Source organism: Eutrigla gurnardus, assembly GCF_963514095.1.
Source record: "Eutrigla gurnardus genome assembly, chromosome: 8".
Lineage (NCBI taxonomy): Eukaryota > Metazoa > Chordata > Actinopteri > Perciformes > Triglidae > Eutrigla > Eutrigla gurnardus.
In genome coordinates this window covers 20,856,710-20,877,560 of record NC_139922.1, presented here as the reverse complement: position 1 = coordinate 20,877,560, position 20,851 = coordinate 20,856,710, and the positions used below count along the sequence as shown (strand labels likewise).

Below are 20,851 nucleotides of genomic sequence, written 5' to 3'. Positions count from 1 at the left end.
ATGCAAATGTATTTTGTAAACACCGAGTGCTTCGATGAATCGCCCTCCAGGCATTTGACATCATTGTAAATTAAATACCATTGGGCTCTGAATTATTTTCCCTTATTTTCTGACAAAAATCATTGACGGATTTATCCATACTGAAAATAACCATCAGGTGTAGCCCCGAATACAGTACAAAAGTCCTGCAGTTGCTACAAGTAGCTGCAGTTGATTGTTTGGGGGGTTGTTTTACGAGATAATAATTCAATTTCACGGTCATTTCCTTTAGGATAATGCAATTTTCTGTCTTTTCTGGCTTATGTCATCATGATTTTGGATTTTTGACTGGATAACTGGATCTTTGTCCTTCAGTAGATTTCGCCTTCCCTTTTGTCTCTCTTTGTTTCTTTTCTTCTGTCAATATGAATTGTGTGATTTAGTTAGTCAGATCCAACTATATATAATGTTGTCATCCTGATCGATACTTTCAATATACTTTGTTGCTCTATTCTGTGTTTTGTCTTAGATCCCCCGAGTCGAGGATCTAAGGATAGAGGCTGTGCAGGAAAATCTAACTCCATTTCATGGTTTTTTTTAGTAGTGTTGCATCTGAATTCAGTATTTCTGTGAAAAACTTTGAGGCAGGAATGGACTGAGAGTGGCACTCCCGGCTCACCGTACCCTGAACTCGTTCTCGCGGTCCTTGGGCCCCTTGTGGAAAGGCCTGTCATAGTGGAAACGGCTGACATTGTTTATGCGGTAGAAGCTCTTGATCCTCTCGGGCACACGCTCCAGCTGAGGCACGTCAGAGATGTCTGACACCGGAGTCACCGCATAGATCTGCAAGTCTAGAAGCCATGTGTCAAGGAAGTGACAGACGGACAGACATGCATGCATGATTCATTCACCGAGGAGGAAGGAGGAAGAAGAGCAAGGGGGATGTTCAGAGGAAATGCTTACAGAGGGTGTTTGCTCTCGCTGCCTGACTGTAAATACCTCTCAACATTGCATACAGTGTTCCTCTTTTATCTGAAACACATGCATAAGCGATATAATGGTTCAAGCTGTGATGCTTGAATTAATTAATCAATTTAAACACATTTTATAACAGGTTAATTCATAATCAATTCATCATTATAAGTAATTTATCAAACAAAAAACTACAAACTACACAATAAATCACAATGAAAATAATTGTTAGTTTTAGCCTCCTAAGCCGAGGAGGATACACTGAGCGTCGCTCTGCAGGATGGTGTCGTCAGGTTGGTTGGGATGCTGCATGGCGATGGCTTGTGGAAATTCCCCCAGCATCCTCTGCTGGAAGTCCTCAAGCCGCTCGTAATCATAACCACGACAGACAAACTCCTTGTTCTGCAGAAAGGGGACGAAAACAGCTGTATTTAGTCAAGGCTGACAGTGACATGCTGGAAAACTGACGCACATAACTCTAAGTAGAAACTAATAAATTAACTGGTGCTCTTTTTTCTTTTTTTAAGTACTCGTAGTATTAGCTGTACTACGTTAGTTGTTTTAATACTAGTGGTTAAAACAGCAAAAAAAGGCATACGGTTGAATTAAGTCCTGTTGAAAACATTTTGACAAGTTGACATGCTAACTGGGAATATAAATATGGTGAGAATAGTCACACAGCAATTATTCAGCTATTTACACACAGCCAAGTTGAATATGCTACTTAATTTAGCAATAGTTAGCGAGTTGAAAGACTGTCTGCCAGAGAGATTTAGTAGCAGTAATAATAGTAATGGCAACAAAGTAGCTGTAAGGACCTCCTGGAGGATGAATTTACACTTTGTCGACCAATTATTTTCGGTTTTATTTAAAACAAATTATAATGATTTAGAGTTTTCAGTCAGTTTGGTTCAGGCAACAAAACTACTAAGGGTTAAGTAAAACTATACACAGCCTTCAGTAAGCTACATATACACATAAGGTGTCTAATGTATCCGGTTGGGTGCAAATAGCATTGCTGTGTTCATACACTCAAGTGCTGATTGCATAAGGCTTATATATTTATGTATCATTCAGTTTAGTAGTTATTTTTCTGCAAAACGAAACAAGAATTGGTAAAACAAGCCACTAAATGAAATGAGATATTAAGACAGTGTGGGCATGTTTTCTTATAGTTTATAACGATGCACTAATGAGGTTAATTGGTAAAATATTTATCTGGAGGATGGATATCAGGATAAAGTTCTGATATAATATCACACGACGTATGATATCAATAGCTGCGATGGCTGCTGGTAGAGGGACAACAAACGCAGCTCCTAATTTTTGGCATAAACTTTCCATCCAGGCTCTCTCTCTCTCTCTCTCTCTCTCTCTCTCTCTCTCTCTCTCTCTCTCTCTCTCTCTCTCTCTCTCTTGCACAAGCCACTGAAGCTGACTTCATCTCCCGCTGGAGCGTGAAGGAGCCGAGTGGCTGTACGCATCAGCAGAATCACAACTGTGTCAGCACAGACGAAGACGAGACTGGACTTACCCTGAGGAAGAAAGGAAACTTCCTGCCGTAGAAGCCCATTCTGAAGAACTCCGGCTCAATCCTCTGCTGCTCAATGATGTTGTCATAATACGCTGCCTCCATTTTCTGTCACAGAATAGAAAACATGCAAAAGAGTCATGAGGAATAATGTTTTAATCAGACACACACACACATTACTGGATCCTCTACATTTCCCGATGAGCGTGGGTGTGCACAGGTAATTAGGACATTGTGTTTGGCGCTATACGCTCTTGGCGCCGCATACAAGGATGACAATGAATGATGAAGCTGATAATCTCTAATTTTCCAGCATCACAGAGGTTGTTTGATAATAACAGGAAGCATGCAAGACTTTGCTTACCCGTATCCAGCTAAGGCTCTGATAATCGTATAAAGTCTCGTACTGGAAAGCCAGCTCCCGGCAGAGAGAGATTCCATATTCCCAGCACTGTGAATTGGAGTAAACAATAAATCTGAATTTATGATTTTTAATAAAGAGAAATCACAATCAAAATGACTGGAGAAAGAATACAAAAAGTGTAAAGTTACATAAACACATTTGAAAACTGACGGATTTATACAGCAACAATCTCAACATGAGGAAAATGTACCCAAACAATGACTACAGATGAAACCTTGTCCCTGTGAAATACACCAAAAACAATTCAATAATGTGCTAAATAAATACATTGTATTGTTATTATAATCAATATATTAATTTTGACCTATTTTTTCAGAAAATATTACTAAAGTCAACGCATTAACAAACAACAATGACATGAAATATTAACGTTACATACTGTATTAGGTATTTAAGGTGACTTACAAGTTAAAAAAACTAAAATATTAATACTATAAGAAGGAAGAGGAGAATTAAAGGAAAGAGGTATGTGTCAAATTACTCAAAAAGTATGTTAATAAGGGTGAAAAAGAGAAATAAAACATGCTGTTGTAATTTTAACTCATTACTTAAAAAGAACTTAAAAAGAAATGTATGTCTAAGGGAAGATAAACTGGGAGCTGTCACATTAACTTTACATGTATCTATTTGTCCTAATTGTCCTAATAAAATATCAGAAAAAAATGTATCCATGTCCACCATTCATTCACTGAGGTAGCCAACCTGCAAGTTGCTATTTAAGCACATTTGCATTTCTATTTTTTAATATCCTGTAACGGTAGCGGGGGATTCCACAGGTGAGGACTGGAAACTCGTAGAGCAGCAATAAAAACTAGAGATGACAAAGAGTTAATGAAGGAGGCCACTTTTATTTCCTCCTCAGCTGCTGCCACAGTCCAGAGGGCTTTGTCCTCTCCAAAGCACAGAGACCAGTCAACTAATTTAATTTCGTGGAGGAATACCAGCCAGGGAGGAACGATTCGGGGAAGCAAATCTCATTTGAGCAGACATCTGACCCTGAGTTGGACCGCGGTGTGGGCTGCATGTTTGTATTTATACTGTATGATATTCAGAGTTTGCTTTAGTACACAAAACCCTTTACTGACACTTGCCAAAGCAATGACAAATGCATGCTTTTGTTTTGATAATCCAAAATTCTGTTTATGCTCTCAACACTGTGGAAAGGAGCTTTAGTTGGTACACTTGGTAGTACATTTACTAAGTGCTGTACTTGCATGCAGCATTGAGGTACTTACTTGAGCGTTTCCATTTTTTAACAATGGCTAATATTTATCTTGCTATATTTGGTAAGATTTTACATATGAAAAATATGACACAATTGTAAAATATGACACCCTGTTAAATATTAAACTAAGTAGTAAAAATGAGTTGTACCTTCACAAGCTACATTCAAATAATACATACACATTAATGCATAGCCTTTTTAATAGCAATAACGTTAATAACTTGTATAATGTTTTTTTTATTTATTACAGTAGTACATTTTTAACAATAATGCTGTATTTTTAATGAACTAAGTTGAATTCAAGACTTTTTTACTTCCCTTCCACTGTATAAATCTCACTCAGTAGCACGACTTAGCTTTGATGTATAACATGATACAACAAAAAAAAGATTATAAGGAACATTCTGTCTCACTCTCAATGAAAATGAGGAATAAACTGCATTATGTTTGGAAACAGCTGCACTGCAGATGAGAACAAATGGCCACTTGAACATTGTTAAAAAGACAAACAGACGATTAAACTTAATGTAATCCAAGTTGATTTAGATTCTGATGTGACTGGTCCGACCTACCAGTGCTGTGAGCCTCAGTCGCAGCACACACTCGCTTGAAGTCAAAAACAGGAGTGAGAGATAAAGCGTTAAAAACATCCACTCGCCTTGCCCTTGTTGAAGTAGTGGAGGATTTTACGACTCAGGTTCTCCTTGCGTTGCCACTCGCTCTGGCAGGGATAGTGAAGGAAATCCCTCAGGGGCCGGTCCTCCCACTGCAGCAGCTCCCAGTACAGCAGCAGGGTGAACGCCGCCTCTGTTGCCACAGGGGTACAGGTCAAAGGTCATCAGTATCTGCCATCTAACAGATGTCGAACAGTTTGCATGGTCTGGCTACCGAGACGGACTGATCCACCTTTTTTTTTTTTTGGTGAACAGATGGCGAGAGAGACAAAGCGCAGTCAGTGGCACAAAAGCACACGCTGCCCGGAGCACGGTGAGCATCTTCTGGTTTATTAGCGGCGAGAGGTGCAAAGTGAACCTGCGCAGCTGAAATCATATCAGCTGCTCTCAGACCCCACTACGTCTTTTCCTCGGCTGCTTTGATTACAATCCGCAAAGGAAATCTTTGATTCTGTGGAATTGTCAAACCCATAGTAGACATTACTGTCACATATGAGGTACTTACTCACTTACTGCGTGTATGGGACATACCAGAGAGGCGCAAACTAATAAGAGGTTGACCAATTCATTGGTTTAACTGATTGATCGGTGCAGGTTGAATGTTTTTGCTGGAACTCAGCTCTAATACAGACCGCCATTCACCATTTTACATTGGCGCTGAAAATATGTGTGTGTATATGCGATGAATTATATTATTCAATGTCAAGAAATTCTCCACTGAAGAGAAGCGGCTAGCAGACACGTGGTATTGATGTGATATCTGACCAAGTTTATGGCAAGCAGGAGGGAAAATAAGTCATTCAACTGTTACTATAACCTAGTTAACAATTTGGCGTTCTCTCTTCCACAAAATCTAGCCACGTAACTATCCATTCATGAATTTAAACCGCACACTTTTAGAATCTTCGTTACCACAGGAAAATGCAGCAACGTTAATGGTTTATGAGAGTAGCATTTAGCAATGTAACGAGACGTGCAACAGAAGAAATTGGCCGATTAAACGGCCTGATCATTTCCTGGATATTTTATTTTGGTGACTGTAAGTAAGTCTTAATGAGAACTGACTCATAGAAACACAACATTGGTGACTACTGTGTCACCGTTCATAAACCAGAGCTGAAACGATCAGTTGATTAATAAAATATCTTTGGGTTTTTGAGCGTTAATCTGAAAAAAGCAAGCAATTTATTTAGATCAACCTGAGCTTTAGGAATTGTGTGCATTTTCTCTCATTTTTATAGATTAACCAAAAACATAATATATAATGAATATAGTCTTTAGTTGCGTCCCGAAAATAAACTGTGCAACGTGATTAATCCACTGCATCCACAGGATAAATGAAAGCACTTTTGAAGATGAAAACGTTTTTTTTTTTTAGATAATGATTCACACAACAACCACATGTGCAATCACAAACGTCTTTGCAGAACATTAAAATGTCGTTCAATTATCTTGCCAGCTGCCTGTTTGATTGTTTTACATAAGTGATGAATAAGGTTGTGTTTAATCAGGCGTTTTTGGCTACATTTACATGATCACAATAAAGCCCCCGCTGCCAATATTGTGAGCAAAGCGAGAACACTTGAGTCATTTACGAGATTACGTTAACTGACAACTTCTTCTGATTTCCTTTTTACATGATTAAGAGTGGCATTACCTGATTAAAATACTATAATCCCCCTCACAATAACTCATTTTCTGACATTAGGTCTGTATATTTAGACCGTCACAGGTTTCTCTGTGTGATGTTTACTAGAGTCTGACTCATCATCATCCTATTTTGATATCTATTACCTTCCTTATCTAAGGCCGAACAGAGCATCCAGTCTGCTGTTTTCATCAGATGATGACGCGAGACTCTCTCTTTTCATTTCTTTACTTATTTCCATTATCTTCAGAGAGCAGTTTGCCGAACAAACTCGAGGTAAGACGCCTCCGCCAACCAGTCATGTTGAAGTTTACATCCATGTGTGTACATCCACGTCATCGCCTCATTTAATCTCATAAGATATTTGTGTTAAATTGTCATAGGTAACATATGAATTCTTGAGTTATGGCCAAAAATGCTTTTTTATGAGGACATAGTGACCTTTGATCACCAGATTCTAATGAATTCAACCTTCAATGCAAGTGGACGTTTGTGCCAAATATGAAGAAATTCCTGAGATATCGCATTCATAAGGCATGATAGGTCATCCAGGCCTGCAACTTTCACCTTGAACTCTTGCAAAATACAGGAGCATTTCCAGCATGTCTCTCAGCAGCTCTCAGCATAGCGACGGGACGCCGGCAATAAAAAAACAGTGCAAACCACAGCAAAAGTGCTGACAGAGCTAGCAGTATTTACAAGAAGGGAACAGGAGGTTGTGATTAATCAGATTGAACAGACTGAAAGCAAAAGAAATCCGTGGATTCACAACCACATGTGAATACGTTCCACCCCGTTATTCATTGAAATGAATGGGAAGTGAAATAAGAGTCTGATACCTCGAGAAGATGTCTATTCATGATGATTCTGCTGTACATGTCTTATGTATTTGTTTTTACTCCATCTATTCTACTTCTTCTCCGCCACAAATCATCCACCTCCACAAAAAACAACCCAACGTCTCTGTTACCTGTGAAGTCCTCTGCTTGGAGATGCAGGTCACACAGCTTGTGGATGTAACGGATGTACATGTCCTCCTTGTTGACCTCTGATTTGTAGAAGTTCTGGGGAGGAATTAAAAAGAACGATTAACATTTTACTCAGTGTGTGGAATTTCTTCTACAATGTGTTTGGAAAGTCTAGACTCATGTCTCACCATGAGGTTGACGGAACCACCAATTTTCTTGTTCTCCATCTCATCCCCTTTCATGCAGTCCCTAAAAAATGAAAATATTTTATGTCAGTGCTCTGCAATTTCATGACATTACAACCATTACACCTGGGCCACAAAGTCTGCGTGAGCAGAGGGTGACAGCTGCCCCACTGAACAGCTGAGCTCACCTGTTCGGTGTTGCTGCCTCAAGCCCTTCTTTCGACGTAAAGTTTTACTTTTCACAATGGTCTGAATGTTTGATATCAGTTTAATTTAGATTTATTTTAGACAGAAAAAGATTTAGAAGCGTGTGCTCATCTTTAAATGATAAAACGAATCCACAATTAAAAGCCAGTACTCAATTCATTTATGGAGCTTTGCAAGTAACAGAATGTTCCAACAAACTGTCCTGGAAATAAAAGCCTTTTGTTAATAAATGAAGGGATTCTGTCCAAGGATGTCATGATTATCCTGGCCCAAAATAATTGTGTTTCACGATATTATCCCGAAAATCATCAAAATGTGCTTAAAGGAGTCATCACCTGGAAATCGCAATTTCTCTTGTTAAAACATGCATATCTGTGTTTGACCTCAGTTGAAACTTGCCTGAAAGGCTGGAGTTTGAAAGTGGCGCCGTTTTTTCGCTTCTGCTCTTTTTCCGAACAGGAATAGCACACAAGGGTGTGCATTCCTAAAGCACGAGATCTTGATTCTGCGCCTTCGGTGACGTCACCGTGGCGGCTACTTGCATAAGCCCACCCCTCTTTCACCACCCAACCCCGCCCCGTCCGCTACCTGAAATCGCCGAAGCGCCGCCATTATGTTTTGGAGTCTGCATGCAGGCAAGCCCCCCCGGCTCTGTCCTTCCTGCGGCGAATCAACGCGCGCCTCATTACATATTATACAATGCACATCCGGACCAGTCAAAACCTCGCGCGTAATCTCGCGTGATAAAATCGCGGTACGAAAAAGGGTCAGAACAAGCTCAATGTTTGATTAAAATTTTTTTTTTTTTTTCTATTAAGTTTTACGAATTGATCCAAAGCGATCCAAGGGGGGCTGGATACGTATAAAACCAGGTGATGACTCCTTTAAAACATCTTGAAATGTCACTAAAACAAACTGGTATCACTTCAAATTTGGTTGCTGTGAGCTGAAAGGCACACAGAAAACAACTAGCTTGACCTTGAATCTCATAAAGAGATGGAGCCGACACGCAGCCGAGCCACGCTGCTCACGCAGGCGATGTGGCTGCTCTAACCTGATAACGGGTGCTGGAATAAAAAGCAAGTGGTTAGGGCGTTCATTTTAATAAAGGCACTTAAACTCACCTGTAATCCAGTAATCGCTCAACCAGTCTTGTGACTGATGTGACGAATGAGATCCCCGTCTCTCTCCAGGTCTCCTGTTCGATCTTCTCCAGCAGGCTGCACAGAAAATACAGTGAGACGTTCTTACTAAATGCGACAAACACAGGAAGTAAATAGATATGAATCATGATGTCTCTTCCATCTAAGCTATGACAGCATGACACCTCACCTTGGATAAGGACCAAACAGCATGGTCCTGCAGTTCCACAGCAAGAACACAGAGAAATACGTTAGAGGGAAATACTATGAGAGCAGTATCACCCTGCAGGCTCACTAAACACATGTTTGATGCTTACAAAAGGCTGAAGAGCTCTCTGTGATTATCGTCGCCTTTCCCATCTGACACCATGCTGTCCAGCTTATCCATCAGCTCTGCTTCCACCTAAACACACACACACACGTTCAGCCAAAAGATGTGAGCATGTGACTAAAAGCAGCTGCTGCACACGATATGTAGTTGAAATCATAACAATGTCACAATGACCTGCTTGAAGTTGCCGTTTTTCCTCTGCTCCCAATTCATCATGTCGTGGAAAATTGGGATCATAATATTCCGAACCTCGGTCTGAGGCACCAGGGTGACGCCGAGGAACGGGCCCATCATTCCTGGGATGAAGTGGGGCTTGTTGTCACCTGGATCACATAGAAAGGAGCCGTTTGTTGTCGTTGATTTAATAAAAAGTCTGGATGGTGGTGATTCACTGTGATGCGTGTTTATGTGCGAGGAGTTGGGTAGTTTGACGCACCTAATTTCTGCCACATGCTGAAGAGCTCATAAGCCATCATCACTCTCATATCTCCATGCCTATGGAGAAAAGGGACAAGCGTGTAAAACGTTAGATAGATAATGAATTGTGTTGGAGAGAATGGACACAATGCTTGACAGCTTCTTACTTGTCCAGGACTTTCTTTCTCTTCGCCGGTCCGAGTGCCTCCAGCTGCAGACTGGGCTGGTTGATGTACAGCACAGTGAGGCTGAAAAACGAGTTCCACACCTAACGGCAAAACCAAAAGCAGGTAAACGTTACGTTGAAACGTTAACACTAGTTTCAGAAAGATCACACGACTGGTGTCTTCGTGGTGTTGGTGGGTTTTGCACGGGCACCTTGAAATCAAAATCGGCCTCTGAGAAGTTCTTGTGCAGCGCCGGAGACAGGAACTGTGTTGTCACCACGATGATGCTGCAGAAAGCAAACATTACACTGTCAGCTCACAAAAGGAGGAAGCTGCCAAAAATAGATGAAGAAATTTGCAATACAAGCGTCACCTTCAGAGCCGGATTATCTGAAGTGAGCCTTGATCTAATGCTTGGCTGTGTTCCCTTACCATCTCCGGGACAAAGAAGACTGCATGACAGAAACGGAAAAAGAAGACTCACTGACTAGTTAGAAGCCTCATGACGCTCCAGTCTCGGGGGAAGATGGTCAGTTTCATCAGATTGCGGAACACGCAGAAGATCTTCAACAGGAACTCCTGCCAAGGAATATATTAAGATCGTGTATGCAGTCGAGGTATGTAGTAAGCGGGCTGCAGCAAAATCCTGCCATCATGTGAAGCCCTGTGACTCAGAGAGTTTCTTACCTTCAGCTCTTCTTTGCTATGGAAGTTGTTGAGTAGATGGTGAAAATGGATCTCTGTCATCTGCCGGAGCAGAGAGAGGAGACAGGAAACATACTCCCCCTGCAAAGAAAGAGAATGACATGAGTACACATATTTAAAAAATGAACTAAAACCCCACCTGTTTTAACCTACATCGTTGAGGTACACTGAGTGGAAGCTTACCGTTATCTCGGCAGTGCACTGGGGACAGCGTTGTCCTCTGGACGTCTCCACCGAGTGAGACTTGCTCATGATGGACAGCAGAGTCTGCAGCAGAACATCCAGGAGGCTCTCCACCATCATCTCCACTTCCTCCTGAACAGAAGACTCCTGAGAAACACAGAGACAAAAAACATGCCGTTTAATGCTTTAGTGTTGAGAGCTGTTTGCTAAAGAAGGACATTTCTAATTGAATTTAAACTTTGTGATCACATCGCGATTTTGTGCTGTACCATGGAGCTAGTTTTAATTATGGAAAAGATGCTGCTAAGGATCCCAGAACAGATGAGCAGCTCCCTCTGCTGGCGCAGATGCAGGTGGATGTGATGCAGAACCACCGGCAGCAGAATACTACGAGACTCTGAGGGAAGAGAGAAAGAAAAAGGGAGGCCGAGTGAGGATAAAACTGAATAAGCATTGTCTGCACATCAGGCTTTCACGCATGGTCGTTTTGTTGTCTTCAGAGAAAGAAAACACTTTGCATAAACCTTTACAATTGTCTCACCAGGGAAGAAGAAGAGGCGGCTCTCAACTGTACGAGCAATGGACTGCAGTTTGACGACGTCCATAGACTGGCCAATGTCCACTGTGCTGGGCATGCTCCCCAGGGTGCCCCTGACATATTCGGCTACCTCCTGAACAGTGAACATCTGCAGCAGCTCATCAAAGATATCAGGGAAGCTGTTCAACAGTGCTGCCTGGAGGGAAGACCAAAGGACACAGAGAAGGAATTTGTAGTCTGAATACGGAACACCATGTTTCAAAAAAACACTTATGTATAAAAAATACCACTTAGAACAGATATCGTTATTTTCTGAGTGATGCTGACACAAAATAGACCAGTTATTCATTGTCTAAAGGGAGCACAGAGATCAGGGGGACACAATCATCTTTCTATGGACAGCACTGACTGCATATCAGTTACCTAAGAATACATAATCCTGAACACACTCTGCTGCATTGCAGAACCAACACATGGGGGCGCTGTGACTTACTGAGACGGACGAGAGCCCTGGGGCATGACCACAGAAATGCATGCAGCTGATCACACCTCTAAACTGTCCCAGAGCAAGACAAGGATGGGGCAACAGTGGGGACACGGGATTGAAGCATCAGTCACAAAACACACAGAAAGAAAAGTGAAATAAGTAAAAAGAATGAATCAGTGAATGCAAACTTATAGGATGAATAAAACAGAAATTAAAAAACATGTAAGACCAAAGATGTGACAGGCTGTACGTAGAGCAGTAGACAGTCGTCTTTGAACTATCGGACCTGCGTGAACACCAGGTTCTCTGAGCTGCGGCTGTCCAGACTCAGAACGAAGCGGATCGACTGGAAGAGCTCTTGGATGCTCGCTCTGAACTGCTCCTCCTCCATCCCGCAGGTGGCTCTCGAGTACAGGATTCGAGACTGGACGATGAACTTGAACAGGTACTCTAGAGCCTGGTGGGGGTTTGACGGCAGGAAGAAGACAAATTATTTCCAACTGTAATTTTAAATACAATGAATAATCAGTGATCACTGAATGGGTTTGTGGTTTATCATCCAGAGAAAATCAATACATAAAGAGAAATGTTTAATTTTCTTCACATGATTTCATTGGAAAAGTAAATTCAAAGACCACATGGAAATGTCTTTAGGCCTTTATACACCTGGGGCGTTTTTATCTATGATTTAATTTGCATGTTTTCTGACCTGTTTTTTTCATATTCACACATGTGAATATCATGGAGCGAAAATTATATTTTCTGGAACAAGGTAGAATTTTCTGAGCGTTAGCACTGCAAAAAAAAAGGCATCAACCATGCACACTGTGCAGATCTAAAAACAACACTGAACCGAACCAAGACGGCAAGCTTTATTACACCTTTACACCTTGATGAAGGCAGCGCATACCAGATACTTATCTTACCTTTCACAATAAAAGCCTTAGACATATGCACTGTATAACTGTTTACCAGAGGGAACTCAATAAGATGGCTTACAGTAGCTTTTGCCATACAATAATTTAGCTCAGATAGACTGCCAGAGGCTGTCCTACCAACTGGGTCAATAGGATCTCGATAGGTGCTGCCTGCACAAATCTATTTGAATCTTTTATTCAAAAAGTGCTGCAGCTGCATTCACTGGTGGTATGAATAGTTTTGGCGAAACATATTTGCAGGTTATTTTATATAACTTTCTCAGCAGTCACATAATGAGCCCTTATATGGCATCACATTACTCCTCATCAGTCCTGCTGTTACCACTTCCTACTAACGAATCCCAGGAGGAGCCATGACAGACCAGAAGGAAGCGTGTGAGATACTTTACCCTCATGGCCTCCTGGATGTGGTCCTGTCGGACGACCTCGGCCGAGCGGTCCATGTACCACTTCAGACATCGAATCAGCTCTCTGCAGACAAATAGTTTGGAAGTATGAGAGTCAATATCAAGCGTGACTTTGTAGGTAACTAAATTCAGATGTTTGTGTTTTGATTGTTGTTGTACTTGTATGCCAAAGCTCCAGCAAAGTGGTTTTGGATGTAGGAGTCCATGACAGGTCTGAAGTGGTAAAAACGGCTGTCCCTGAGCAGGTTAATGATGAACACCTAAGCACACACACACATATATATATTTATATATCCAGAAAGAGATGTTATGTTTATAAATCATAAAGGAAAATACTGTTGTGCTCCTTTAATTTTCCTACCAGTGACTGGAAAACCAGCGGCCCATATTTATCAGTGTTGTCATCTAGAAGACAGAAGAGCGTATCCAGGACATCTCGCAAGAACTGTGAGGGGGGAAAGGAACAACACACAGCACAAGCATCACATAAAAGGCCTCGCTGCTAACTAAAATAGAAACAAAGGATAGCCCCTTCATCCAAAAACACAGCAATAAAACCTATTTTTAATCCTTAGGATGATGTGACTTCCAAACAGAATAACACAGTAGGAGATGTTTTACTTAAATGATTTGATACATTATGTAAGAATAATGTCATAATATCACCTATTATCAATAAAGTCACGCATTAATGTTTCAACTTAGAAAATAACATTTTTCAGCTGTTCTACATATTTGGTGTAGCATGTTGTCAAGTTTACCCTGCGACCACACAGGAGGTAAATTTACTTTACATCGTTCACGTCAATAGATAAATAATGTGATGACAGCGACCTTGACAATCTCCTCCCCGCTAATCTGGCGTAATCGACCGAGGATGTCCAACACCCTGTCTGGATGGGCCTTCCAATTCAGAAGAGCCAGAAGGTCCACTGGAAACAAAATGAAATCAAATTAAGCTGAATGGGAAGTAGGGCTTGGCAATAATTAAATACGTAATTACTTATATGCATAAAGAAGAGCGTGTAAAGTGTTCGAATTACCATTTTGCGTGAGTTTGGTGGAGCAGAGTATTGTGGACACCCAGAAGGTTTCTTTGGGGCTTCTCTGGAAGGGCAGGTTGGCCGGCAGGTTGGGGCAGCTGTTGAAGTCCTCTTTACAGCAGGGCAGACTCAGGTACAGGCCCTGGTTACTGAAGGTGGCATTTTCATCACACTAGAGGATGGACAGCAGCGGGAAAGAGGAGATGCATTAAGAAATGGAACAATGGCACTGCACCATCTTCATCATCATGGGACAGAGAGCTCGGGTTCTCATAAATAACTTTAAAACTGCAGCAAGGGGCTCTCATGTCGTTGACTGGCCTCTTGAGCACGGGCACATTTGATTGGCTCTTCTATCTAGAAGTGGTCAGCAAGTGCCGACTTGGCACAATAACGCCATTCGTCTAAAAAATGTATGCGTTGAACCTGCACACACCTTGTACACATACAGCTCATGACTTTCATCTGACAGCGTGGTCCCGTCTTCTCTCATCAGAGGAGTGAAAGCAAAACCAAACAGTTTTTTCTCTCCTTTGTCTTTAGCTAAAAGGGAAACACAAAACAACATCATGCATCACGATACTGTATTTACACAGCACAAACCGCGCTTGTATAACACGACCTGTGCTAATAAACTCATGCAGTAAGGGATGGGCTGCATTAGTGACTCACTGGAGCAGTGTCTGAACTCGAAGCGTAGGTGGGATCCTCTGAAACGATCTATGGGAATGGGCAGCTTGACCATCTCGCTCCAGCGAGGGCCGTTGTTGTGGTAGAGGACGAAGGAGCGATATTCACTGGTGTTGGGCTCTCCGCTGCCCAAACTGATGCAGTCCTGGGAAATAAAGCAGCATGGTGGGTTGTTTTGACATACGTTCAAACTACTGTGTGATGTATGGGAGGAAGATTACACTCATCATGACTCATAGGTGGCAAAAAAAATAACTTGTGTTTTTTGAGTCATACTTTGAGCGTGTCCCCGTCTGCATAAAGTACATAGAGCGTGACTTCGATGTTCTTCTGGACACTCTTGCCTCCCCTCTCAAACTCCCCCCGCTCCAGGGTCAGATACAGATCATTGCGTGTGTCACCTAAGACAATTATTAAAGAAAAACAGTTAAAGGGAAACCAACATATTAAAGTCTGTTTAAACCTACGGCATAAAAAAGGTTGTATAAAGGCCTTTGTGGTTCTTACTGGAGTGTCTCAGATCAATTAAGACAACCAGGTTGACTAACGACTGATTAACTGATTACTGATTTATGAGAAATTAACATTGAGTATGCTTTTCACTATTCAGACAGATGATGTAATTGTGTATCACAATATCTGGATGTGATATGATTTCATCAAGATATGAAATAATAAATGATCATATTCATTTACCACCCAGCCGTAAGCCCTACCCCATAATGACCTTAATGTTTATCACATATACACATAAATAATACATTTTAAAACAAACAAACAGTAAAAACAACCTCAACAAGCATCACAGACACCTCATCCCTGTGCCCCTCAACAATAATAATAGAATATTTTTACTCTTTTATCATGGCGGTCTATAGGGAAAATAGTTTTTCAGCCATGGGTGATTTTTCCATTGCAAAATAGCAGGTGGCCACTGGGATAAATTGGCATGAAGGCTACTTGTATCCAGCTCTCCTAATTCATCCCCAGTGTGGAGAAAGAAGGGAGGTTTACCAGGCAGACCCCTGGAGCACGCTCCTCATCTCTGCTAGAGGCTAAGGGCTCGAGGCTTTATACCAGACTCACACACCTGAAACACAGACCCAAACTGTCTGCAGCTGAGTTGCATTATGGGTAATGTAGGCAACAAGAAGTTTGCGTGGAATGAAAAAAGACAATATCTCTGGTTCTGATTCGATTTTTCTCCTACGTTTTTGTCATAGTAAGTCTGCCAACTAACATGCAATGCTAATTCTGTGGACTGGCACAGAGGCTAGGACGTCATGCGCAAAATCATTGCCCCCTTGAGGTTCCAACTAAAGACAACAACAGGATGAAGGCATCTCAGAAATTCCCAGACTATGAGAACAAACATGTCCCCTGCCATGGCGATGTTAATAAGTTATATTGTACATGTCAGCCTCTGCTCCAAAGATGAACCGCGAGTGGTCAACATAAATTAAGACGGAGATGTGCACCACACGTCATTGTTCTCGTTGATGAGAAATGACCCCGCTGGGTTGTAATACACTGTAGCTCATGACTGCCTCAGCACCTTTTGTGAGGTCAGTGTTTAATGCAATAAATATCAGTGGCAACAGTGGAGGAAGATATTGCAGTTATTTATAAAATCAGATTATAGTTATTTATATCTAAGTCATTTCCTTGGGGACGGATGAGTCACAAGAGGTGATATTGGGAGGTATTTCAGGCTAACTGCAGAGGAGAGGATGGAAGAGGAGAGGATGAGATAGGGGAGGTGAGGATGGGGGAGGAGAGTAGAGGAGAGGACTGTTGAGGATGGAAGAGGAGAGGGTGGGAGAGGAGAGGAGGAGAGGAGAGGAGCGGAGTGTAGAGGATGGGAGAGGATGGTAGATGATGGGAGAGAAGAGAGGAGAAGATGGGACAGGAATGTAGAGAAGAGGATTGTAGGAGAGGAGAGGAGAGGAGAGGAGAGGATGGGAGAGAAGGGAGGAGAAGATGGGACAGGAATGTAGAGAAGAGGATTGTATGAGAGAAGAGGAGAGGATGGAAGAGGAGAGGATGGAAGAGGAGAGGATAAGATAGGGGAGGTGAGGATGGGGGAGGAGAGTAGAGGAGAGGACTGTTGAGGATGGAAGAGGAGAGGGTGGGAGAGGAGAGGAAGAGGAGGAGAGGAACAGAGTGTAGAGGATGGGAGAGGAGAGGGTGGGAGAGGAGAGGAAGAGAGGAGAGGAACGGAGTGTAGAGGATGGGAGAGGATGGTAGATGATGGGAGAGAAGAGAGGAGAAGATGGGAACGGAATGTAGAGAAGAGGATTGTAGGAGAGGAGAGGAGAGGATGGGAGGAGAGGAAAGAAGAAGAGAGGAATGGAAAAGCTGGGAGAGGAGAGTATCACACATTCACTGCAGACACAAAGCAGAACAATGTTATGTGATGAAATATACCGAAATAAACACACACCTCTCTCCGAGTTATCTTTGAAGACCTCTGCTCTTCATAAGCTACTCTGCACCTGACCTAAATGCCGATCTCATGCAAATAGGGAGTGACAAATCTCAAAGCCTCCTAAATATCAGCAATGAAAGACGAACTAGTAACAATACAGCAATTTAAGAATACTCCGTTACAAGTTAATGTACTGCATTCAGAATCTTACTTGTAATTGCTGATGCATCAAAGTGTAAGTGGCATTTTGCTATCATGTGTCTCATTTTAACTACTTTATATACCGTTAGGTAGTTTAGCGTTCCTCAAAGGGTCACAATATAAAACTATGGTCATTAAATGATTAATGGGGTAGAAAAGAAGAAAAAAACAAAGTGCTGCTACACAAATTTGATTTAATTTATTGGAACTTTTCTAATTTCAGGCCTCACACAGTTATTTGACAGTTAATTGAAACCATCTGAGGAGTTTAGAGGGGGAATGTCTCTTTGGTGGAATCTTTAACAGCTCATCTGAAATGTAAGAAGAGGCAACTGGTATCGTATCTCAACTGGTATCGTATAAATCTCAAATATTGCATTTCGTAAGATGCGTCAATGTCTTCGATGTACTGAAAAGCAGCACCGTCTACAGTATAATACTTTCCTCTGAAGAGTAGAAGTATAACATAGCATCAAACGGAAATACTCAAGTACAAATACCTCAAGTTTTCATCCATTCAATCTTTAACCTCTATTTCTTGCCATTTTCTCACATCCCTCCTGCACTACCCCTGTCCTCCTTCATCTGCATCCTTTGCAACCCGATCTCTGACCGTTCCCTTGTTTCATTCCTCCGAACCATCTGGCCTCTGGTCTCCACCTCCTCCCTGAACCTCTCTGTCCCCATTACCGCCCACTGCTCTTTGCCTCCTTACCTGGCAAGATGACATCTGGGAAACCCAGTTTGCGTGTGAGTGCCAGGGCCCTGTTGAACACAGCCTGGTTCTCCCGTCTGATCTGCTCCAGCTCACCCCGCAGCAGCTGCAGGGAAATGATGAGGCCTGGGGGCAGGAAGGGATTGTGTGTGTGTGTGTGTGTGTGTGTGTGTGTGTGTGTGTGTGTGTGTGTGTGTGTGTGTGTGTGTGTGTAAGTGGGGGTGAAGAAGTGTGGGATTGTAGGAGAAAAGTGGAAGGAAAGAAAGTGAAGGGACAAAGAGGAAGGGAGGTAGGAGAAGGGAGCAACAGAGGGGGAATTAAAAGGACATTAGTCAGAATGTGGAGGAGGAGAAAACAGACACAGGAGTGGATGGAGAGACGGGGACAACAGAGGGAGGGAGGCGAAATGGTGTAGTGGAATCACGCAAAGAAGCAAGGAAAAATATGGCTACCACACAAATCAAGTGACAGATTTCTGTCAGGAATGACTCATATATCAAAGTATGAAAAAAAAAAAAAACAGTTCACAAAAACATTGACATTACCGTTTTTTTTTCCTCTTTAAATTTAAACCAAAAGAACAAAAAAAAAAAAAGAGACCAAAATGACAGATCTGTAATATATTTACCATAGTTGGTGCTGGGAGCTGAGTACTTGGTGTTGGACTTGCGAATGATGTTCTCCTGTATCTGGTACCACTCGTTCTCATTGTTACATCTGGAGAGAAAGAGACAGTTGGGTGGGGCCGTTAACAACGCACCCATTAGTGGGTCCAGATGGAGGGATCGGAATTGTGCGCACGGGGACTACATGAACAGCATGTGTCCCAGAGCCGATTTCCTCCTGGAGAAAAGGTAGCAGCAGGGGGAGGTGCTATCAAGCAGCACATTAGCCCAAATGCACAGCTCACTAAGCAAACCTGACAGCCAGCTCTCTACCAGCCTTTTTCATTACTCTGGGCCCGTAGGCCCCTGGGATGGCATGGGGAAATGCACAGACTGGAGCGTTATAGGAGCCGACAGTTTGGAGGCAGCTCAGCACTGAATCACGGCTTGCTTTTTCAAGGGAAGAGCTCCTCGCCTCAGCAGAGGAATCCAATAAAAACGACAGCCTCCTAATTCTGGAAATCTTTATTTCACACTGAGCTGTAAAGTTATCCTCGGAATACTACTCAAGAAATATGTCACACACACACACACACACACACAAGGATGGCAATGTGACCTCTGACCCGGAGCGGATGCTGAGGAGGAGACGCAAGAAGACATCCTAGCTGTTGACTGACAAGAGAATATGCTGAGCTCTGTGTTTTTTTGTTTTTTTTTCTTTGTCCTCTAACTTTGCTCCATTATCTAAGTGTCATCTCTCTCAGCCTCTTCCCCTCTCCGCTGTGTCTCCCTCCTTCACTGAGGTTGGCCAGCGTACAGGAGTGGCTCTCTGTGGCGAAGCCTAACAGAAGCAGCCAGATTCACAACACGCCAAGTGCCCTATCTCAGGCCCAGGGTGAGCAGCTATTGATTTTCCAGAGGACACTTCATTATCATTCCAGTCAAAACGCGCCAGGCATCAACACTGAAGCGCTGCGTTGTCACGCACAACATTTCACGGAACATTCATTCATTCCCGCCTCACTGCAAAGACTCTTTGACTCTATTTCCACAAGTACAGAAGCCATGTCACAACCGAAGCAATTACACCGACGGCTGTAGACGGACCATTTTTATGATAATGATTTGTTTCACACTTGATATGTTTTGTGTTGATGTGTATAAGGAGAAGAAGAGCTTCATATGTAAACTCACGTGTAAACTTTAAGCACAAAGTCCTTCTCCTCTTTGAGGTCTGTGATGGTGTGGAAAACATCACTCATGGCGAGAACAGCGCAGCCATAAGGTCGCCTGTACAGCACATGAGGTGGTCCTTTCTTGGAGTCGTTCAGCAGCATACGACCTGGAAACGAAAAAGGAGATGGACGCATTAAGAAGAAGCACTAAAAGAAAAAAGAAAAAAAAACCTCTGTCATTAAACACCATGCCTCATTTACCAGTTCTAATGACATGTGCAACAATGTACAGGTCTCTCTTCAAGTCTTTACTGCTCAGGTCCTAAAAGGAAACGCAATTAAATATGTTAGAAGAAGAGTTGAAATACAGAACACTTGCATTTATGTCTACAGGGAGAACATATGTTACCGTGAATAGAGCACACAGACGATCGATCTTCTCTGGATTCTTTGGTCCTCCATTTTTGTTCAGTTTCACCATGAACTTCTCACTGCAAAAAGTTCACATTTTCAGAGCGTCTGTCAACTAGAATGCCTCATTCAATTTGGCAGTGTACGTGTGTGTGTGTTTGTGTGTGTGTGTGTGTGTGTGTGTGTGTGTGTGTGTGTGTGTGTGTGTGTGTGTGTGAGAGAGAGAGAGAGAGATTTCCCAGCGTACCTGATCTGTTTGGCCTCGCGAGTGTCGTACAGGAAGAAGAAGACGTCGGCATCCTCGCTGATGCTGTTGTATGTAAAGCTCTTCAGGTTGATGAAGAGGTGGTGAGACACCGGGACACGGCAACCATCACCATGCCGCTGTTTCGTGCTGTCACCCTGGGAAACGAAGAACGTGACTAGACGTCAAGTGCCTGCCACTTTGTATA

The 20,851-nt window shown here is 42.4% G+C and overlaps 1 protein-coding gene across 3 annotated transcripts in view; it reads right to left on the bottom strand.

Moving 5' to 3' along the window:
* LOC311017879 (dedicator of cytokinesis protein 3-like) overlaps nt 1-20,851 on the bottom strand; it is a 46,857-nt gene that overhangs the window by 6,560 nt on the left and 19,446 nt on the right. For all 3 annotated transcript variants that reach the window (XM_084016520.1, XM_084016521.1, XM_084016522.1), the window contains exons 9-42: nt 20,647-20,801; nt 20,398-20,479; nt 20,250-20,310; nt 20,008-20,155; nt 18,834-18,922; nt 18,206-18,331; nt 15,138-15,262; nt 14,844-15,006; nt 14,608-14,714; nt 14,172-14,343; nt 13,963-14,060; nt 13,490-13,573; nt 13,288-13,388; nt 13,111-13,192; nt 12,070-12,240; nt 11,300-11,492; nt 11,028-11,155; nt 10,759-10,905; nt 10,558-10,656; nt 10,355-10,449; nt 10,082-10,157; nt 9,871-9,971; nt 9,723-9,781; nt 9,461-9,609; nt 9,273-9,358; nt 9,146-9,172; nt 8,938-9,033; nt 7,610-7,670; nt 7,424-7,517; nt 4,790-4,938; nt 2,847-2,933; nt 2,486-2,590; nt 1,212-1,353; nt 664-830 (exon numbers count right to left, since the gene is read on the bottom strand). In XM_084016520.1, the coding sequence (XP_083872646.1) occupies nt 664-830; nt 1,212-1,353; nt 2,486-2,590; nt 2,847-2,933; nt 4,790-4,938; nt 7,424-7,517; nt 7,610-7,670; nt 8,938-9,033; nt 9,146-9,172; nt 9,273-9,358; nt 9,461-9,609; nt 9,723-9,781; nt 9,871-9,971; nt 10,082-10,157; nt 10,355-10,449; nt 10,558-10,656; nt 10,759-10,905; nt 11,028-11,155; nt 11,300-11,492; nt 12,070-12,240; nt 13,111-13,192; nt 13,288-13,388; nt 13,490-13,573; nt 13,963-14,060; nt 14,172-14,343; nt 14,608-14,714; nt 14,844-15,006; nt 15,138-15,262; nt 18,206-18,331; nt 18,834-18,922; nt 20,008-20,155; nt 20,250-20,310; nt 20,398-20,479; nt 20,647-20,801 (3,825 nt within the window). The remainder of the gene's footprint in view (nt 1-663; nt 831-1,211; nt 1,354-2,485; nt 2,591-2,846; nt 2,934-4,789; nt 4,939-7,423; nt 7,518-7,609; nt 7,671-8,937; nt 9,034-9,145; nt 9,173-9,272; nt 9,359-9,460; nt 9,610-9,722; nt 9,782-9,870; nt 9,972-10,081; nt 10,158-10,354; nt 10,450-10,557; nt 10,657-10,758; nt 10,906-11,027; nt 11,156-11,299; nt 11,493-12,069; nt 12,241-13,110; nt 13,193-13,287; nt 13,389-13,489; nt 13,574-13,962; nt 14,061-14,171; nt 14,344-14,607; nt 14,715-14,843; nt 15,007-15,137; nt 15,263-18,205; nt 18,332-18,833; nt 18,923-20,007; nt 20,156-20,249; nt 20,311-20,397; nt 20,480-20,646; nt 20,802-20,851) is intronic.